General features: G+C 41.4%; 1 protein-coding gene across 3 annotated transcripts in view; it reads left to right on the top strand.

The window, feature by feature from the left end:
• Positions 1–22412, top strand: part of KDM3A (lysine demethylase 3A) — a 63196-nt gene that overhangs the window by 24111 nt on the left and 16673 nt on the right. For all 3 annotated transcript variants that reach the window (XM_007466734.1, XM_007466735.1, XM_007466736.1), the window contains 2 exons: positions 9830–10034; positions 19513–19727. In XM_007466734.1, coding sequence (XP_007466796.1) covers positions 9830–10034; positions 19513–19727 — 420 coding nt within the window. The remainder of the gene's footprint in view (positions 1–9829; positions 10035–19512; positions 19728–22412) is intronic.

Genomic DNA, 22412 nt, shown 5'->3' with positions numbered 1-22412 from the left:
AAAATAGACTTGATAATTGTCAGCTGTGTGGGAAAATTAACTTGGAAAAAAAACTTAATAAAAACGCTATTCATTTGGGTAAGTAACAAATGAATAATCCACACTCTAGCTTGTCCTACAGGCCTCTGAAACTAGAGGTGGGTTTGACTGGGGGTCTTTCTGAAGCAGAGTTGGAGGAATTGGAAAGCAGCTTTCCTTGCTGAGTAATACTTCTAACCCAGCTTGTTCATTCTTGAGGCTTAAGTTGATATAGCTGGTAATTTGCACAAAATTAATTGCATAAGGTTCTACTGTTCCTCAGGAGTTATGTAACTCCCCAAAGAAAGCGAATATTCATACCCATGTCCCTGTTCTATTTCTTTATTCTTTTTGAGTCATCAGCCCTCACATTCAGCTAGTTTTTAAGGCAAATTGTTTTAATATGTGAAGAAACAAAGTTCTGGACCGGTAAGCACATTATAGGTATAGAAGTGAGTTTCAGAGCCCAGCTTTGTCTTTTTTAATGTGTTGTGCAGCTGTGCTCCAACTAAAATGATTTTAAGAGAAGTGAAGAGCCACTCCACATCCTGGTGCATGCTGTCTACTGGGACTTTTGGCTGAGGAGTAAGACAGTGTGATCAGAAGCCTGCCAGGATCTCTGTGCTGTTTCCACCAGTATTGCTTGTGGGTATGGAGAGACTCGACTGGAAACTGTTCCTCTGCCGTATGTGTGTCCTTGCTTGCTTAGGGGTTAGAAAACAAAAACAAGCTGGACTTGAACAGCTGCCCTCTTTCTGTTTAGTAGACGTGTGGCTCCTCAGAAGTTGGTGTCGCTTTTTTCCCTTGGCTCTGCTCTGAATTGAGTCCTTGACTGGGGATCAACTGTTCCTCTCCTCACTGAAGAGCTAGATTCAGATAGTTCAGCTTGCTTATTTCTAGGTATTTCCTCTTTTAAGCCCAGGCAGAACAGATAAGATAATCTCTGGACTCAGTCTGGAAAAACCTGGTCCACTCAAAGGATGATGTGTTTCCAATATCTGAGTAATTAAAATTCCATCCTGAACTACTGATTTCTTTATTTTCCCTCCTTTCTTGCTTTGCCTTCTTTTCACTAACTGAATGAGAATGTTTAAGGGGTCAAGGCCTGATGGCATCCATTTAGCATTTTACAGTGTACTCTAGTCATGCTTTAAAAGAGAGGTAAGATTAGAACACCTCTAAGGTAATTATTAAAGGTGCTTATTTTATTTAAAGCCTTCTTTGGTTTGAGATCTTCCTTCTAGTTTCTTTCAAGACTCCTTACCACCGTCTCCTACCCATCTCTTGACTGGTTCCCCAGAAGTTGTGTTTTTGTTTTTTGTTTGCCTAGGAATCAACTTTCCTCTTCTCAGCTCCCTTGGACCCCGAGAAAAGGTCTTTTCTGTCGGTTTTTTTTTTTTAAACATCTTTATTGGGGTATAATTGCTTTATAATGGTGTGTTAGTTTCTGCTTTATAACAAAGTGAATCAGTTATACATATACATATGTTCCCATATCTCTTCCCTCTTGCGTCTCCCTCCCTCCCACCTTCCCTATCCCACCCCTCCAGGCGGTCACAAAGCACCAAGCCGATATCCCTCTGCCATGCGGCTGCTTCCCACTAGCTATCTACCTTACGTTTGGTAGTGTATATATGTCCATGCCTCTCTCTCGCCCTGTCACAGCTCACCCTTCCCACTCCCCATATCCTCAAGTCTGTTCTCCAGTAGGTCTGTGTCTTTATTCCTGTCTTACCCCTAGGATCTTCATGACATTTTTTTTTCTCTTAAATTCCATATATATGTGTTAGCATACTGTATTTGTCTTTCTCTTTCTGACTTACTTCACTCTGTATGACAGACTCTAGGTCTATCCACCTCATTACAAATAGCTCAATTTCGTTTCTTTTTATGGCTGAGTAATATTCCATTGTATATATGTGCCACATCTTCTTTATCCATTCATCCGATGATGGGCACTTAGGTTGTTTCCATCTCCGGGCTATTGTAAATAGAGCTGCAATGAACATTTTGGTACATGACTCTTTCTGAATTCTGGTTTCCTCAGGGTATATACCTAGTAGTGGGATTGCTGGGTCATATGGTAGTTCTATTTGTAGTTTTTTAAGGAACCTCCATACTGTTCTCCATAGTGGCTGAACCAATTCACATTCCCACCAGCAGTGCAAGAGTGTTCCCTTTTCTCCACACCCTCTCCAGCATTTATTGTTTCTAGATTTTTTGATGATGGCCATTCTGACTGGTGTGAGATGATATCTCATTGTAGTTTTGATTTGCATTTCTCTAATGATTAATGATGTTGAGCATTCTTTCATGTGTTTGTTGGCAGTCTGTATATCTTCTTTGGAGAAATGTCTATTTAGGTCTTCTGCCCATTTTTGGATTGGGTTGTTTATTTTTTTGTTATTGAGCTGCATGAGCTGCCTGTAAATTTTAGAGATTAATCCTTTGTCAGTTGATTCATTTGCAAATATTTTCTCCCATTCTGAGGGCTGTCTTTTGGTCTTGTTTATGGTTTCCTTTGCTGTGCAAAAGCTTTGAAGTTTCATTAGGTCCCATTTGTTTATTTTTGTTTTTATCTCCATTACTCTAGGAGATGGGTCAAGAAGGATCTTGCTGTGATTTATGTCATAGAGTGTTCTGCCTATGTTTTCCTCTAAGAGTTTGATAGTTTCTGGCCTTACATTTAGGTCTTTAATCCATTTTGAGCTTATTTTTGTGTATGGTGTTAGGGAGTGATCTAATCTCATACTTTTACATGTACCTGTCCAGTTTTCCCAGCACCACTTATTGAAGGGGCTGTCCTTTCTCCACTGTATATTCCTGCCACCTTTATCAAAGATAAGGTGACCATATGTGCATGGGTTTATCTCTGGGCTTTCTATCCTATTCCATTGATCTATCTTTCTGTTTTTGTGCCAGTACCATACTGTCTTGATTACTGTAGCTTTGTAGTATAGTCTGAAGTCAGGCAGCCTGATTCCTCCAGCTCCATTTTTTGTTCTCAAGATTGCTTTGGCTATTCGGGGTCTTTTGTGTTTCCATACAAATTGTGAAATTTTTTGTTCTAGTTCTGTGAAAAATGCCAGTGGTAGTTTGATAGGGATTGCATTGAATCTATAGATTGCTTTGGGGAGTAGAGTCATTTTCACAATGTTGATTCTTCCAATCCAAGAACATGGTATATCTCTCCATCTGTTTGTATCATCTTTAATTTCTTTCATCAGTGTCTTATAATTTTCTGCATACAGGTCTTTTGTCTCCTTAGGTAGGTTTATTCCTAGATATTTTATTCTTTTTGTTGCAATGGTAAATGGGAGTGTTTTCTTGATTTCACTTTCAGATTTTTCATCGTTAGTATATAGGAATGCCAGAGATTTCTGTGCATTAATTTTGTATCCTGCTACTTTACCAAATTCATTGATTAGCTCTAGTAGTTTTCTGGTAGCATCTTTAGGATTCTCTATGTATAGTATCATGTCATCTGCAAACAGTGACAGCTTTACTTCTTCTTTTCCGATTTGGATTCCTTTTATTTCCTTTTCTTCTCTGATTGCTGTGGCTAAAACTTCCAAAACTATGTTGAATAAGAGTGGTGAGAGTGGGCAACCTTGTCTTGTTCCTGACCTTAGTGGAAATGCTTTCAGTTTTTCGCCATTGAGGATGATGTTGGCTGTGGGCTTGTCATATACGGCCTTTATTATATTGAGGAAAGTTCCCTCTACACCTACTTTCTGCAGGGTTTTTATCATAAATGGGTGTTGAATTTTGTCAAAAGCTTTCTCTGCATCTATTGAGATGATCATATGGTTTTTCTCCTTCAATTTGTTAATATGGTTAATCACATTGATAGATTTGCGTATATTGAAGAATCCTTGCATTCCTGGAATAAACCCCACTTGATCATGGTGTATGATCCTTTTAATGTGCTGTTGGATTCTGTTTGCTAGTATTTTGTTGAGGATTTTTGCATCTATGTTCATCAGTGATATTGGCCTGTAGTTTTCTTTCTTTGTGACATCCTTGTCTGGTTTTGGTATCAAGGTGATGGTGGCCTCGTAGAATGAGTTTGGGAGTGTTCCTCCCTCTGCTATATTTTGGAAGAGTTTGAGAAGAATAGGTGTTAGCTCTTCTCTAAATGTTTGATAGAATTCGCCTGTGAAGCCATCTGGTCCTGGGCTTTTGTTTGTTGGAAGATTTTTAATCACAGTTTCAATTTCAGTGTTTGTGATTGGTCTGTTCATATTTTCTATTTCTTCCTGATTCAGTCTTGGCAGTTTGTGCATTTCTAAGAATTTGTCCATTTCTTCCAGATTGTCCATTTTATTGGCATAGAGTTGCTTGTAGTAATCCCTCATGATTTTTTGTATTTCTGCAGTGTCAGTTGTTACTTCTCCTTTTTCATTTCTGATTCTATTGATTTGAGTCTTCTCCCTTATTTTCTTGATGAGTCTGGCTAATGGTTTATCAATTTTGTTAATCTTCTCAAAGAACCAGCTTTTAGTTTTATTGATCTTTGCTATTGTTTCCTTCATTTCTTTTTCATTTATTTCTGATCTGATTTTTATGATTTCTTTCCTTCTGCTAACTCTGGGGTTTTTTTGTTCTTCTTTCTCTAATTGCTTGAGGTGCAAGGTTAGGTTGTTTATTCGAGATGTTTCCTGCTTCTTAAGGTGGGCTTGTATTGCTATAAACTTCCCTCTTAGAACTGCTTTTGCTGCATCCCATAGGTTTTGGGTCGTTGTATCTCCATTGTCATTTGTTTCTAGGTATTTTTTAATTTCCTCTTTGATTTCTTCAGTGATCACTTCGTTACTAAGTAGTGTATTGTTTAGCCTCCATGTGTTTGTATTTTTTACTGCTCTTTTCCTATAATTGATATCTAATCTCATGGCGTTGTGGTCGGAAAAGATACTTGATATAATTTCAATTTTCTTAAATTTACCAAGGCTTGATTTGTGACCCAAGATATGATCTATCCTGGAGAATGTTCCATGAGCACTTGAGAAAAATGTGTATTCTGTTGTTTTTGGATGGAGTGTCCTATAAATATCAATTAAGTCCATCCTGTTTAATGTATCATTTAAAGCTTGTGTTTCCTTATTTATTTTCATTTTGGATGATCTGTCCATTGGTGAAAGTGGGGTGTTGAAGTCCCCTACTATGAATGTGTTACTGTCGATTTCCCCTTTTATGGCTGTTAGTTTTTGCCTTATGTATTGAGGTGCTCCTTTGTTGGGTGCATAAATATTTACAATTGTTATATCTTCTTCTTGGATCGATCCCTTAATCATTATGTAGTGTCCTTCTTTGTCTCTTCTGATAGTCCTTATTTTAAAGTCTATTTTGTCTGATATGAGAATTGCTACTCCAGCTTTCTTTTGGTTTCCATTTGCATGGAATATCTTTTTCCATCCCCTTACTTTCAGTCTGTATGTGTCTCTAGGTCTGAAGTGGGTCTCTTGTAGACAGCATATATATGGGTCTTGTTTTTGTATCCATTCAGCCAATCTGTGTCTTTTGGTGGGAGCATTTAGTCCATTTACATTTAAGGTAATTATCGATATGTATGTTCCTATTCCCATTTTCTAAATTGTTTTGGGTTCGTTATTATAGGACTTTTCCTTCTCTTGTGTTTTTGTCTAGAGAAGTTCCTTTAGCATTTGTTGTAAAGCTGGTTTGGTGGTGCTGAACTCTCTCAGCTTTTGCTTGTCTGTAAAGGTTTTAATTTCTCCATCAAATCTGAATGAGATCCTTGCTGGGTAGAGTAATCTTGGTTGCAGGTTTTTCTCCTTCATCACTTTCAGTATGTCCTGCCACTCCCTTCTGGTTTGCAGAGTTTCTGCTGAGAGATCAGCTGTTAACCTTATGGGGATTCCCTTGTGTGTTATTTGTTGTTTTTCCCTTGCTGCTTTTAATATGCTTTCTTTGTATTTAATTTTTGACAGTTTGATTAATATGTATCTTGGCGTATTTTCCTTGCATTTATCCTGTATGGGACTCTCTGTGCTTCCTGGACTTGATTAACTATTTCCTTTCCCATATTAGGGAAGTTTTCAACTATAACCTCTTCAAATATTTTCTCAGTCCCTTTCTTTTTCTTTTCTTCTTCTGGAACTCCTATAATTCGAATGTTGGTGCGTTTAATGTTATCCCAGAGGTCTCTGAGACTGTCCTCACTTCTTTTCATTCTTTTTTCTCTATTCTGCTCTGCAGTAGTTATTTCCACTATTTTATCTTCCCGGTCACTTATCCGTTCTTCTGCCTCAGTTATTCTGCTATTGATCCCATCTAGAGTCTTTTTCATTCCATTTATTGTGTTGTTCATCATTGTTTGTTTCATCTTTAGTTCTTCTAGGTCCTTGTTAAATATTTCTTGCATTTTGTCCATTCTGTTTCCAATATTTTGGGTCATCTTTACTATCATTATTCTGAATTCTTTTTCAGGTAGACTGCCTATTTCCTCTTCATTTGTTAGGTCTGTTGCGTTTTTATCTTGCTCCTTCATCTGCTGTGTGTTTTTCTGTCTTCTCATTTTGCTTATCTTACTGTGTTTGGGGGTCTCCCTTTTACAGGCTGTAGGTTCGTAGCTCCCGTTGTTTTTGATGTCTGTCCCCAGTGGCTGAGGTTGGTTCATTGGGTTGTGTAGGCTTCCTGGTGGAGGGGACTAGTGCCTGTGTTCTGGTGGCTGAGGCTGGATCTTGTCTCTCTAGTGGGCAGGTCCACGTCTGGTGGTGTGTTTTGGGGTGTCTGTGGACTTATGATTTTAGGCAGCCTGTCTGCTAATGGGTGGGGTTGTGTCCCTGTTTTGCTAGTTGTTTGGCATAGGTTGTCCAGCACTGTAGCTTGCTGGTCGTTGAGTGAAGCTGGGTGCTGGTGTTGAGAGGGAGATCTCTGGGAGATTTTCGCCATTTGATACTATGTGGAGCGGGGAGGTCTCTTGTTGCCCAGTGTCCTGAAGTTGGCTCTCCCACCTCAGAGGCACAGCACTGACTCCTGGCTGCAGCACCAAGAGCCTTTCATCCACACGGCTCAGGATAAAAGGGAGAAAAAGTAGAAAGAAAGAATTAGTAGAAGTAGGAAGAAAGAAAGAAAGAAAGGAGGGAAGGAAGGAAGGAGGAAAGAAAGAAGAAGGAAAGAAAGGGAGGGAGGGATGGAGGAAGGAAGGAAGGAGGGAAGGAAAGAAACAAGAAAGAAGATACAGTAAAATAAACTATAATAAAGTTATTAAATTAAAAAATAATTATTTAGAAAAAGAAAAGGGACGGATAGAACCTTAGGACAAATGGTGGAAGCAAAGCTATACAGACAAAATCTTACACAGAAGCATACACATACACCCTCACAAAAAGAGGTAAAGGGGAAAAAATCATAAATCTTGCTCTCAAAGTCCATCTCCTCAATTTGGGATGATTCGTTGTCTAAAGGAGGGAGGGAGGGAGGGAAGGAAGGAAGAGGAAGGAAGGAAGGAAGGAAGGAAAGGAAAGTATAATAAAGTTATTAAAATTAATTATTAAGAAAAAAATTAAAAACAAACAAAAAAACGGACGGATAGAACCCTAGGACAAATGGTGGAAGCAAAGCTATATAGACGAAATCTCACACGGAAGCATACACATACACACTCAAAAAAAGAAGAAAAGGTGAAAAAATAGATCTTGCTCTCGAAGTCCACCTCCTCAATTTGGGATGATTCGTTGTCTATTCAGGTATTCCACAGACGCAGGGTACATCAACTTGATTGTGGAGCTTTAATCCGCTGCTTCTGAGGCTGCTTGGCGAGATTTCCCTTTCTCTTCTTTGTTCTCACAGCTCACAGGGGCTCAGCTTTGGATTTGGCCCCGCCTCTGCGTGTAGGTTGCTGGAGGGCGTCTGTTTTTTGCTTAGGACGGGGTTAGAGGAGCCACTGACTCGGGGGCTCTGGCGCACTCAGGCCGGGGGGAGGGAGGGGCACGGTGTGCGGGGCGGGCCTGCGGCGGCAGAGGTCGGCGTGACGTTGCACCAGCCTGAGGCCCGCCATGCGTTCTCCCTGGGAAGTTGTCCCAGGATCCCGGGAACCTGGCAGTGGCGGGCTGCACAGGCTCCCCGGGAGAGGGGTGGGGATAGTGACCTGTGCTCGCACACAGGCCCCTTGGTGGCGGCAGCAGCAGCCTTAGCGTCTCCCGCCCGTCTCTGGTGTCCGAGCTTTTAGCGCGCGCCCGTCTCTGGAGCTCCTTTAAGCAGCGCTCTTAAACCCCTCTCCTCGCGCACCAGGAAACAAAGAGGGAAGAAAACGTCTCTTGCCTCTTCGGCAGGTCCAGACTTTTCCCCGATCTCCCTCCCGGCCAGCCGTGGCGCACTAACCCCTTCAGGCTGTGTTCACGCCGCCAACCCCAGTCCTCTACCTGCGCTCCGACCAAAGCCCGAGCCTCAGCTCGAAGCCCCGCCCGCCCCGGCGGGGGAGCAGACAAGCCTCTCGGGCTGGTGAGTGCCTGTCGGCACCGATCCTCTATGCAGGAATCTCCCCGCTTTGCCCTCCACACCCCCGTTGCTGTGCTGTCCTCCACGGCCCCGAAGCTCCCGCTTCCACCTCCTGCAGTCTCTGCCCGCGAAGGGGCTCCTAGTGTGTAGAAACCTTTCCTCCTCCACAGCTCCCTCCCACTGGTGCAGGTCCCGTCCCTATCCTTTTGTCTCTGTTTTTTCTTTTTTTCTTTTGCCGTACCCAGGTACGTGGGGAGTTTCTTGCCTTTTGGGAGGTCTGAGGTCTCCTGCCAGCATTCAGTAGTGTTCTGTAGGAGTTGCTCCACGTGTAGATATATTTCTGGTGTATCTGTGGGGAGGAAGGTGATCTCCGCGTCTTACTCTTCCGCCATCTTCCCCTCCGCCGCCTTCTGTCGGTTTTATATGAAATACAGCCCCTCAGTATCTGAGAGGGATCAGTTCCAGGACCCCCTGTGGATACCACAAATATACCAGTCCCCTACAGTTAGCCTTCCCTTTCCCATCTGCAGGTTCTGCATCTGCAGATTCAGCCGACCACAGGTCGTGTAGTATTTTCAATCCATGGTTGGTTGAACCCACGGATGTAGAGGGCCCACTGTATACCTTAAGGCTCTTGATGTAGAAATGGATTCCTTTCTGTGTTATTTGGTCTGACACAGTGGTTGCTCTTTAATGTTACATCTCAATTTTTGTCTCCCTTTTTCTTTAGAAACCATCTTAACTTTTCCTTTCAAGTTCACCTGCCCATTACAAGTTAAAACTTAAAACATGCATTTACTTAGAATCAAAATCCTCTCTTTAGCCAGTGCTCTTAATCTTGAATGGAACATATGTGTGAAGGAAATAGAAGATATGTCAAGGGTCAAGTGGCATCTCCTAGAAGCATTTAGAGGATAACTCTTATAGGCCAGGGGGCCTGTGACATTTGGAATGGTTAGCTTTTGCAGAATGCTTTGGAAAACACATCTCAAACCAGTCTTTTTGAGTGTGAAGACTGACACAGTTGACTCCCACATGGTCCTCTGTTGAAGCGTTCTTCTTATCTAGGGTTGTGAATAGAGGTATGCACTAACTTGGAATTGTGGGTCTGGGGTTTTAAGTTGCCAAATGGACTCACCAAATGAGATGTATTTTATAAAGAGAATAAAACTTCCAGTTGTTCTGATAGTTGTCTTCTATTAAGCCATTTTTAGAAATTACTACAGTTGAACCAGTAATTGAGAAGAGGAGTTCTCCCTTTGGGAAAACTGACCTTTTGAATAGAATTCAGTGAAATATTGATGTGACTTTTTAAATTTGAGGTCCCATTTTCCTTCATCTTTTTTTCTAGCTCCATCCCGGAAGTCGGTTTTGACAGACCCAGCCAAACTCAAGAAGCTGCAGCAGAGCGGTGAGGCCTTTGTGCAGGACGACTCTTGCGTGAACATCGTTGCGCAGCTGCCCAAGTGCCGGGAGTGTCGCTTGGACAGCCTCCGAAAGGATAAGGAGCAGCAGAAAGACTCGCCCGTGTTTTGCCGCTTCTTTCACTTCAGGAGGTGAGCCATTTGGGGAAAAGCTGAGATACCCCGGGGCCCTATAAGGTACTTTTCTCCCTCTTCTAGCAACAGTAAGTCTAAAACTGAAAAGAGTACAGATTACACTTCTTAATCTGTGGATTTAGGAATCTAGATCTTATTACACATTCTTTCCTTCTCATTCTCCTTTTCAGTTTTTTTAAAGCAAAGAAGCTTAAAAATATAAACTTCCATTTTTTTTTCTTAACATCTTTATTGGAGTATAATTGCTTTACAGTGTTGTGTCAGTTTCTGCTGTATAACAAAGTGAATCAGCTATATGCATACGTGTATCTTCATATCCCCTCCCGCTTGCCTCTCCCTCCTACCCTTCTTATCCCACCCCTCTAGGTGGTCGCAAAGTACTGAGCTGATCTCCCTGTGCCATGCAGCTGCTTCCCACTAGCTATCTGTTTTACATCTGGTAGTGTATATATGTCAATGCTACCCTTCCCCCTCCCCGTGTCATCAAGTCCGTTCTCTACATCTGTATCTTTATTCCTGTCCTGACCTTAAGTTCATCAGAACCATATATTTTTTTGAGATTCCATATATATGTGTTAGCATATGGTATTTGTTTTTCTCTTTCTGACTTACTGCACTCTGTATGACAGACTGTACGTCCATCCATCTCATTACAAATAACTCAATTTCGTTTCTTTTTATGGCTGAGTAATATTCCATTGTGTATATGTGCCACATCTTCTTTATCCATTCATCTGTCAGTGGACACTTAGGTTGCTTCCATGTCCTGGCTATTGTAAATAGTGCTGCAATGAACATTGTGGTACATGACTCTTTTTGAATTATGGTTTTCTCAGGTTATATGCCCAGTAGTGGGATTGCTGGGTCGTATGGTAGTTCAATTTTTAGTTTTTTCAGGAACATCCATATTGCTCTCCATAGTGGCTGTATCAATTTACATTCCCAACAACAGTGCAAGAGGGTTCCCTTTTCTCCACACCCTCTCCAGCATTTATTGTTTGTGGATTTTTTGATAATGGCCATTCTGACCAGTGTGAGGTGATACCTCATTATAGTTTTGATTTCCACTTCTCTAATGATTAGTGATGTTGAGCATCTTTTCATGTGTTTGTTGGAAATCTGTATATCTTCTTTGGAGACATGTCTGTTTTGGTCTTCTGCCCATTTTTGGATTGGGTTGTTTGTTTTTTTGATATTGACCTACATGAGCTGCTTGTATACTTTGGAGATTAATCGTGTGCCAGTTGCTTCGTTTGCAAATTCTTTCTCCCATTCTGAGGGTTGTCTTTTCGTCTTGTTTATGGTTTCCTATGCTGTGCAAAAGCTTTTAAGTTTCATTAGGTCCCATTTGTTTATTTTTGTTTTTATTTCCATTTCTCTAGGAGGTAGGTCAAAAAGGGTCTTGCTGTGATTTATGTCAGAGTGTTCTGCCTGTGTTTTCTTCTAAGAATTTTATAGTGGCCTTATATTGAGGTCTTTAATCCTTTTTTTTTTGCGGTACGCGGGCCTCTCACTGTTGTGGCCTCTCCCGCCGCAGTGCACAGGCTCCAGACGCGCAGGCTTAGCAGCCATGGCTCACGGGCCCAGCCGCTCCGCGGCATGTGGGATCCTCCTGGACCGGGGCACGAACCTGCGTCCCCTGCATCGGCAGGCGGACTCTCAACCACTGCACCACCAGGGAAGCCCTCTTTAATCCATTTTGAGTTTATCTTTGTGTATGGTGTTAGGAAGTGTTCTAATTTCATTCTTGTACATGTAGCTGTCCAGTTTTCCCAGCACCACTTACTGAAGAGGCTGTCTTTTCTCCATTGTATATTCTTGCCTCCTTTATCAAAGATAAGGTGACCATATGTGCATCGGTTTATCTCTAGGCTTTCTATCCTTTTCCATTGATCTATATTTCTGTTTTTGTGCCAGTACCATACTGTCTTGATTACTGTAGCTCTGTAGTATAGTCTGAAGTCTGGCAGCCTGATCCTCCAGCTCCGTTTTTCTTTCTCAAGATTGCTTTGGTTATTCAGGGTCTTTTGTGTTTCCATACAAGTTGTGCAATTTTTTATTATTATTATTATTATTTTTTGCGGTACGTGGGCCTCTCTCTGCTGTGGCCTCTCCCGTTGTGGAGCACAGTCTCTGGATGCACAGGCTCAGCAGCCGTGGCTCATGGGCCCAGCTGCTCCGCGGCATGTGGGATCTTCCCAGACCGGGGCACTGAACCCGCGACCCCTGCATCAGCAGGCGGACTCTTCAACCACTGCGCCACCAGGGAAGCCCCAAGTTGTGCAATTTTTTGTTCTAGTACTGTGAAAAATACCATTGGTAGTTTGATAGGGATTGCATTGATTCTGTAGATTGCTTTTGGTAGTAGAGTCATTTTCACAGTGTTGATTCTTCCAATCCAAGAACATAGTATATGTCTCCATCTGTTTGTATCATCTTGAATTTCTTTCATCAGTGTCTTATAGTTTTCTGCATACAGGTCTTTTGTCTTCTTAGGTAGGTTTATTCCTAAGTATTTTATTCTTTTCGTTGCAATGGTAAATGGAAGTGTTTCCCTAATTTCTCTTTCAGCGTTTTCATCATTAGTGTATAGGAATGCAAGAGATTGCTGTGCGTTAATTTTGTATCCTGCTACTTTACCAAATTTGTTGATTAGCTCTAGTAGTTTTCTTGTAGCATCTTTAAGATTCTCTATGTATAGTATCATGTCATCTGCACACAGTGACAGTTTTACTTCCTTTCTGATTTGGATTCCTTTTATTTCTTTTTCTTCCCTGATTACTCTGGCCAAAACTTCCAAAACTATGTTGAATAATAGTGGTGAGAATGGGCAACCTTGTCTTGTTGCTCTGAAAAATAGTTTCAGTTTTTCATCATTGAGAACGATGTTGGCTGTGGGTTTGTCATATATGGCCTTTATTATGTTGAGGTAGGTTCCCTCTATGCCCACTTTCTGGAGAGTTTTTATCAAATGGGTGTTGAATTTTGTCAAATCTTTTTCTGCACCTCTTGAGATTATCATATGGTTTTTATCCGTCAGTTTGTTAATATGGTGTATCACGTTGATTGATATGCGTATATTGAAGAATCCTTGCATTCCTGGAATAAACCCCACTTGATCATGGTGTATGATCCGTTTAATGTGCTGTTGGATTCTGTTTGCTAGTATTTTGTTGACGATTTTTGCATCTATGTTCATCAGTGATATTGGTCTGTAGTTTTCTTTCTTTGTGACATCCTTGTCTGGTTTTGGTATCAGGGTGATGGTGGCCTCGTAGAATGAGTTGGGGAGTGTTCCTCCCTCTGCTATATTTTGGAAGAGTTTGAGAAGGACGGGTGTTAGCTCTTCTCTAAATGTTTGATAGAGTTCGCCTGTGAAGCCGTCTGGTCCTGGGCTTTTGTTTGTTGGAAGATTTTTAATCACAGTTTCAATTTCAGTGCTTGTGATTGGTCTGTTTATATTTTCTGTTTCTTTCTGGTTCAGTCTTGAAAGGTTGTGCTTTTCTAAGAAATTGTCCATTTCTTCCAGGTGGTCCATTTTATTGGCTTGTAGTAATCTCTCACGATCCTTTGTATCTCTGCAGTGCCAGTTGTTACCCCTCCTTTTTCATTTCTGATTCTATTGATTTGAGTCCTCTCCCTTTTTTTCTTGCTGAGTCTGGCTAATGGTTTATCAATTTTGTGTATCTTCTCAAGGAACCAGCTTTTAGTTTTATTGATATTTACTGTCCTTTCCATCATTTCTTTTTCATTTATTTCTGATCTGATCTTTATGATATTTTTCCTTTTACTAACTTTGGGGTTTTTTTGTTCTTCTTTCTCTGATTGCTTTAGGTGTAAGGTTAGGTTGTTTGAGATTTTTCTTGAGGTAGGATTGTATTGCTATAAACTTCCCTCTTAGAACTGCTTTTGCTGCATCCCACAGGTTTTGGGTCATCATGTTTTCATTGTCTTTCGTTTCTAGCTATTTTTTGATTTCCTCAGTGATCTCTTGGTTATTTAGTAGCGTATTGTTTAGCGTCCATGTGTTTGTATTTTTTTTTCCTGTAATTGATATCTAGACTCATAGTGTTGTGGTTGGAAAAGATACTTGATATGATTTCAATTTTCTTAAATTTACCAAGGCTTGATTTGTGACCCAAGATATGATCTATCCTGGAGCATGTTCCATGAGCACTTGAGAAGAAAGTATACTATGTTGTTTTTGGATAGAATGTCCTATAAATATCAATTAAGTCCATCTTGTTTAATGTGTCATTTAAAGCTTGTGTTTCCTTATTTATTTTCATTTTGGATGATCTGTCCATTGGTGAAAGTGGGGTGTTAAAAATCTCCTACTATTACTATGTTACTGTCAATTTCCCCTTTTATGGCTGTTAGCATTTGCCTTATGTATTGAGGTACTCCTATGTTGGGTGCATAAATATTTATAATTGTTATGTCTTCTTCTTGGATTGATCCCTTGATCATTATGTAGTGTGCTTCTTTATCTTTTGTAATAGACTTTATTTGAAAGTCTACTTTGTCTGATATGAGAATTGGTACTCCAGCTCTCTTCTGATTTCCCTTTGCATGGAATATCTCTTTCCATGCCCTCACTTTCTGTCTGTATGTGTCCCTAGGTCTGAAGTGAGTCTTTGTAGACAGCATATGTACAGGTCTTGTTTTTGTATCCATTCAGCTGGTCTGTCTTTTGGTTGGAGTATTTAATCCATCTACATTTAAGGCAATTATTGATATGTATGTTTCTATTACCATTTTATTAATTGTTCTGGGTTTGTTATTGTAGGTCTTTTCCTTCTCTTGTGTTTCCTGCCTAGGGAAGTTCTTTAGCATTTGTTGTAAACCTGGTTTGGTGGTGCTGAATTCTCTTAACTTTTGCTTATCTGTAAATGTTTTAGTTTCTCCGTCGAATCTGAATGAGATCCTTGCTGGGTAGAGTAATCTTGGTTGTAAGTTTTTCCCTTTCATCACTTTAAATATGTCCTGCCACTCCCTTCTGGCTTGCAGAGTTTCTGCTGAAAAATCAGCTGTTAACCTTATGGGGATTCCCTTGTATGTTATTTGTTGCTTTTCCCTTGCTGCTTTTAATATTTTTCTTTGTATTTAATTTTTGATAGTTTGATTAATATGTGTCTCAGCGTGTTTCTCTTTGGATTTATGCTGTGTCGTACTCTGTGTGCTTCCTGGACTTGATTGACTATTTCCTTTCCCACGTTAGGGAAGTTTTTGACTGTCATGTCTTCAGATATTTTCTCAGACCCTTTCTTTTTCTCTTCTTCTGGGACCCCTGTAATTCGAATGTTGGTGTGTTTAATGTTGTCCCAGAGGTCTCTGAGACTGTCCTCAATTCTTTTTTCTTTATTCTGCTCCCTCGAAGTTATTTCCACCATTTTATATTCCAGCTCACTTATCCGTTCTTTTGTCTCAGTTATTCTGTTATTGTTTTTTTCTAGAGTATTTCTAATTTCAGTAATTGTGTTCTTCCTCACTGTTTGTTTGCTCTTTAGTTCTTCTAGATCCTTGTAAAATGTTTCTTGTATTTTCTCCATTCTGTTTCCGAGATTTTGGATCACGTTTACTATCATTACTCTGAATTCTTTTTCAGGTAGGTTGCCTATTTCGTCTTCATTTATTTGGTCTTGTAGATTTTTACCCTGCTCCTTCATCTGTAACTGTTTTTTTTGTCATTTCATTTTTTTTTTTTGATGGCTGGTGCTGTATTCTTGTCTTACTGGTTGTTTGGCCTGGGACGTCCAGCACTGGAGTTTGCAGGCAGTTGGATAGAGCTGGGTCTTGGTGCTGAGATGAGGACCTCTGGGAGGCCTCACTCCAGTTGATATTCCCTGGGGTCTGAGGTTCTCTGTTAGTTCGGTGGTTTGGACTTGGAGCTCCCACCACAGTAGCTCGGGCCCGACCTCCGGCCTGGGAACCAAGATCCTGCAAGCATGTGGCCAGTGAAGTAGTGGTCCCTCAAAGACACTGACATAAAAATCCCTGGAACCACCTGGCTGGTGCGCGGTGATGGCGACCCGGAGCCGCTGGAGGGGCAGGGTGGTGGCCTGAGTAGCACGGTGGCCTGGTGTCTAAAGTTCCATTTTTAAAAGTAACAAACATAGGGCTTCCCTGGTGGCACAGTGGTTGAGAGTCCGCCTGCCAATGCAGGGGACACGGGTTCGTGCCCTGGTCCAGGAAGATCCCACATGCCGTGGAGCGGCTGGGCCCGTGAGCCATGGCCGATGAGCCTGCGTGTCCGGAGCCTGTGCTCCGCAACGGGAGAGGCCACAACAGTGAGAGGCCCGTGTACCACACACACACACAAAAAAGTAACAAACATAGAAAAATTCTGAAGGTTCTAAAAAACCACCACAAATAACTACTGTTAACTTTTCAGTGCATTTTAGTGTTTACTTGGTCATAAAATATATTCAAGCATACCTACTTGGCGTGTTGTATATACTGTTTTTTTCTTTTTAATAAATTTACTTATCTATTTATTTTTGGCTTCGTTGGGTCTTGGTTGCTGCGCATGGGCTTTCTCTAGTTTCAGCAAGTGGGGGCTACTCTTTGTTGTGGCGTGTGGGCTTCTCATTGCAGTGGCTTCTCTTGTTGCAGCGCGTGGGCTCTAGGCGCATGGGCTTCAGTAGTTGTGGCTTGCGGTCTCGAGTGCGGGCTCAGTAGTTGTGGTGCACGGGCTTAGTTGCTCCGCGGCATGTGAGATCTTCCTGGACCAGGGCTCAAACCTGTGTCCTCTGCATTGGCAGGCGGATTCAAAAGCACTGCGCCATCAGGGAAGTCCCTATATACTGTTTTGAATTTTACTTTCTCCAGTGCATACTTTCACAGTTCGTAATAGGAACCACTTGATCATGTTAACTTTTTTTTGTAAATACTTTTGAATAACTATGCAAGAACCCATAATAACAGTGTTGGAAAATTCACTTAACCAATTCCCTTGTTGGTGGTAAGATTATTATGTATTTTTTGCCACTAAAAATAATACAGAAATGATCATCAGCTTGTCCACATCTCTGATTATTTATTTTGGAAAGGTTATTGGAAGTGGCACTACTGGGTCAGGAGGTGTGTGTGTTTTAAGGCTTCAAAACATAAGTTCTGCCAAATAGCCCTGGAGGAAGGTTGCACCTGCATCCATGCCCACTGGCAGGGTTTGAGCATTCCTGTCTCCATGTACCTTTGCCAGCCGGTGTATCTTTTTTTTTTTTTTTTTTTTTTTTTTTAATTATACACAATGTATTTATTTATTTATTTTATTTATGGCTGTGTTGGGTCTTCATTTCTGTGCATGGGCTTTCTCTAGTTGTGGCAAGTGGGGGTCACTCTTCATCGCGGTGCGCAGGCCTCTCACTATTGCGGCCTCTGTCGCTGCGGAGCACAGGCTCCAGCCGCGCAGGCTCAGTAATTGTGGCTCACAGGCCCAGCCGCTCCATGGCACGCGGGATCCTCCCAGACCAGGGCCCGAACCCGTGTCGTCCGCACTGGCAGGCAGACTCTCAACCACTGCGCCACCAGGGAAGCCCCAGCCGGTGTATCTTGAAAAAATCTTTTCTGCTCTTATAGGCAAAAACTTTCATCTTTACATTGCGTTTTTTTTTTTTTCTTTAAGTCAAATTAGTTTTCTTCAAATTCTTCCATCCTGAGTGAAGAGAAGGGTAACCTTCTGGTCTTTTTGATATATAATTGAGCAGTGTTGTTCTGGGTATAGATGAGCTTTTAGATATCATACATTTTTTTCAGAAATCTAGGTAGTTTCAGTCTCAACTAGTTCTAATCATAAACAGCAGTGTTGACTTTAATTTCTTCCTATTCTCCTCTCCTTTAGTTTTGTCAAGATTAAAGATTGATGATGAACTGAATTAAATGCATGGGCATTTGCTGATGAACTGAATTAAATGCATGGGCATTTTAATGATCAATAAATATATCTGTGCTGATAACTTTCAGATTCAGGGTTATTTAATGAAGAGTTTATTTAAGAGTTTTTTATATGGTAGTTTGTCCCATTCATTCCTGAGTAAATTGCAAAAGCACCATGATAATATGTGTGTATGGCATTTAGAGCTGTGATAACTGTTAACAGAAGTCAGTGTATTAGAAACGCAAACAAACTCACTTCTTTGGTAAAAAGAATATCATGGTTGTAAAAGCAAAGCCTTTTTTTCCCTGATGTTTAGAGTGAAGATCGGCACTGTCATTAGGCTTATGAAATTTGTTTCTCATTAAATTCTGCAGATTAAATGGGAGGGGGTAGGGTCTCAGTGGTAAAGCTCAGTTGCCAAATCCTGTTTTCCATCTCCTCCCCATTTGAAATGGCTTCCAAATTTATTTTTTAGAACTATGACTAGCTCTAATTTGGGCTATCAGTTAAAATCTTGCATCTCTCCTTTGGACTCCTAGAAATTTGCAAAAACATTTTGCAAACAAATGTTTGCAAAAACATTTGCATCCGTCATGCAACTCCCAGTGTCCTTCCAGTTCATTCTACACAGTTCTGTACAAATGCTTTTCCTAAAGCACAACTTTATGTGTGTCTCGTGGACTCAAAAAGTTTTGGCAGCTGCCCAATGACTAGCAAAGAAATCAAGGTGCCTGCGTTTTTCTTGCAAGGCCAAGCTTAATTATTGTCTCGAACGTGAAGTCTTCATACAAGACCCACAGAACTCATAGTCAGCACGTCTTCCTCTGACTCCTGTAAGACTCAATGACTGTTACGATACCTGTCATACCCTACCTCCCTGGGTGTTTTATGTCTGCTTCTGTGTCTCCAGCTAGATTGACATACAATGTTGTGTTTAAATAAGTCCAAAACTATTGCATAGCTTAGAAGAAACATGGCAGATGTCAAAGACGCTGAAAGAGAATGCTGAGAAAATATTCTGCTTTTTGCTCCACCTTCTTAGGTACCGAGGCCCATCTTAACACTGCCTCTTATTCCAGAAGCTTGCACGGTAATTTGCAGCTAGGATTTCTAGGGGTCTTGAATACCTCATGGATCTGTCTGGTCATGGCTTCAGTGTTGTCTAGGGTTAGCCTTCCCCTCCTGAGCATTATTCTTGAAGCAGTAGTTGTATTGAAATTTGGTCAGATTATTTGTCACCTTCTGTTTGTTATCAGTTTACTTCTGTGGTGACTTGTGATTATTCTTTCTATTAAGTTCCAAGTCAGGCAGGTTCAGTAGCTGTCCTTGGAAATGACATGAGTAGATCTTGGTTCGAGTGGAAAGCACAACTCCCTCTCCCTGCCAACCCCCCATGTCTTTTGGGGGAAAACTTGGTAGTTTTAGAAACCTTTCTATTGATGTTGCCAAGTAGCAAGTGGCTGTAATTAGCCATGGAGATTATAGAAAACTGGGAAGGAAATGCTTGATTTAAATAACATTTAAAAAGTAACAACAAGATGTAAATCACTATTTCGTGTATGTAACATCCTTTTTTTATTTTCTCACTCCCTCTAGGTTACAGTTCAACAAACATGGTGTATTGCGGGTAGAAGGCTTCTTAACACCAAACAAGTATGACAGTGAAGCAATTGGCTTGTGGTTGCCTTTAACCAAAAATGTTGTTGGGACTGATTTGGACACAGCAAAGTATATCCTGGCCAACATTGGAGACCACTTCTGTCAAATGGTGATTTCTGAAAAGGAAGCTATGTCAACTATTGAGCCACACAGTAAGAGCATCTCTTAGGGGGTAGGATTTTTGAGTCCAACTTGATTTTTGTTCCTAAATGCCACCTAAGTCCTAATTGCATGGATTTCATTTTCACCCACAAGTGTAGATGACTTTGGTTTAATGAAGTTGCATTTTTCCTTTTGTAACAGATTCTGCCTGTTGATTTCATCAGAGTCGGTGATCTATCTGTGGGGTTTGTTTCAGGGCAATTACTAAATTGTTTGTTAAGAAAGGTAAAGGTGAAGTGGTGGTGGAATTTGCACAGCCTGACCAACAAGTGTGGTCTCACCAAAAGGGGGTTATTTTAAGACAAAGGTTCTTAAGAAAACATCCCAAAGAAGATAACGGACAGGCTGTACCCTAGACCTACTGAATCAGGGTCTGAGGAGGCTGGGACCCAGGCATGAAAATGGGAACAAGCACAGACGAAAATGATTCTGTTAGAGTTAAGGTTTTCAGGGAAAACTTGGAGGTTCCAGCCGGGTGTGTGCAGGAGTGTGCCACTCCCTGAGAGCACTCTCACACTAATCTGGCAGCCCAGTAAACCACAGAGATCAGTGTGGGTGACACATTAGAACCAGACCTCCCTCATGACATCTCAAGGTACGGTGTCCAAGAGGACAGCACACCTCTTGTCTGTGTGCCTTTAGAAGTGAGAGATCCAGCCAGAAGCACCAAGGGGCATCTATCTTTTTAAGTCTCACACTTTGTTCCATCATTTTATCTTTTCCAAATGGTGGCAAGTTAAAAGTGAGGCCTTTCCATCCCTTTGGTAGATATCTTTTCAGACTTTGCATAGCCGAATATGTTTCAATATAAGCATCCACACATACTGATCCTAAGAATTTTGGTTGTAGGTCCCAGGGACTAACTGAAGCTATAGCTTAAGCACAAAAATAACTTACTGGATAAGTTTGAACACTGTTACATCTCAGAGTCCAAGGAATGGGAACTGACATTCCCAGGAGCGGGAGTTCAGATCTAGGTGGGGTATGGGATTGTGAGCTCCATGGGCAGCCAGAGTCCTGCTAAAGTGAAGAGCAGCTTTATAATCACTGTTCTGTTGGGGTAGTAGAGACTGATAAGTCAAGAATCGTATTAAAGGTGTTTTTCCTATAATCTATTTAGGACAAGTGATACTGGCTTTCCATTTTCAGTAGAGATACAAAAGTTTTCTTCTTGTGTACTTTTAAGTAAGAGAAGATTTAAAGAAAAGTTCTTAAGTAACTGGTCTAGAGGTAGTATATGAATGGCTGGGTTGCAAAAACAATTTTTTGGAATGTATTAGTAGCTTCCTGAATCGGAAGGGCTGTTTTAAGCTACTGATGTTTTTTCTTTGCTCAAGGTGAGTCGTCTGAAAAATGTGTCCTTAAAGATGTAATTGTGATTAACGTTTCCTCCTTGCCTATTTGATTATCCTGTTCCTCTTTATTTCCTCTGTGACAAGCTGGTCAGCTGGAGAGAGGAACTCACTGTGAGTGATACTGAAAGATGCCACCACAAGGTGTCGCTAGAGAGGGGGGTGGAGGGTACCCTCTGATCCTGAGATTAGGAAGCAGGTCTCAGCTTTTATACATTTATTCTGTCTTTTCAATGACAAATAATCATTAAATAGGTGGCTAAGAGATCTAAGACTACTCTCTAATAAAACAGTCTAATCCAAGTGACCAAGGTGAAGTTCATAAAATCTCATGTGTAAAATGCCTAAAGTTCTATGTATTGTGCACTGAGCTTTTACATTGTAATGAAACGGCAGAGGTTCACTCAGCAGCTGGATTAACTTAAAGCAAACTGAAGTTAGCCGTTTCTTTTGTGGGCAGTCTGAAGAAAGAAGTAACCACTGACTGGATTAGGAAAAGATGTTCTCCGTAGAACACTCATGTGACAGTATTGATCCTGTCTTGTTCAAGAGAGAGACAGACAGTCTAATCAGCAGACGTTGGGCTTTTCTGTGATGCAGGAAAATGTCCTCCCTTTGCTCTTACTCCTTGAAGCTTTCTAATGCCGTATGTGGCACTGCTCCATGGTCGGGGGGTGGGGTACGATTTCCTGCCCAGTCCCGGAAGGCCCCTCTCTCCAGTTTTCGGGGTTTGGCCACTGGAACAGAAGATGCTGCTTCATAGAATCCTTGACTGTGCCTCAATCTGTTGGCTACTTGGTTAGTGTGAGTCGGTCCTGGGTGCCTGCATCACTCCTGGCTCTAAAAATTGAGTTTCCGACACTGGCCTATGATGGAACCGACTTTGGATCATTGTGCCCCCCACTAGTTAATGGGCTGCTCCCTCCAGGTTTCCCTCAGCGCCCTGGGGTTTTTAATGGGCAGTCTGAGTGGTTTCGGGGCATCTGTGAATAACCTGACACTCAACACTGAAGGTTGGGTTCGTGTAGTTGAGTCAATTATTTTTCCTTTGCAGAAAGCATGGTCCGTGTTGCCTTTAGAGTCTCAGGCGGTCTCATGACCCAAAATGTGAAGAACCACTGCTCCTTTATATTTGTGTCTGAACTCCAGCTTGTGTAACCAATGCTGCTTTTTTCACTGGCTTACTCAGCAGGACTTACTATGCAGAGCTCCTTGGAGGGTGGGGTGGGGTGTGGGGATAGGGTACAGCCTGAGCAGGGATTCTGCTTGCATGGAGTTTAGTCTCCTACAGGGAAGTAAAACTGCACCTGACTGCGTACAGTG

This window comes from Lipotes vexillifer, unplaced genomic scaffold (assembly GCF_000442215.2).
Source record: "Lipotes vexillifer unplaced genomic scaffold, Lipotes_vexillifer_v1.1 scaffold1158, whole genome shotgun sequence".
NCBI classification, from domain to species: Eukaryota; Metazoa; Chordata; class Mammalia; order Artiodactyla; family Lipotidae; genus Lipotes; species Lipotes vexillifer.
This window is presented reverse-complemented; position numbering and strand designations above follow the sequence as displayed.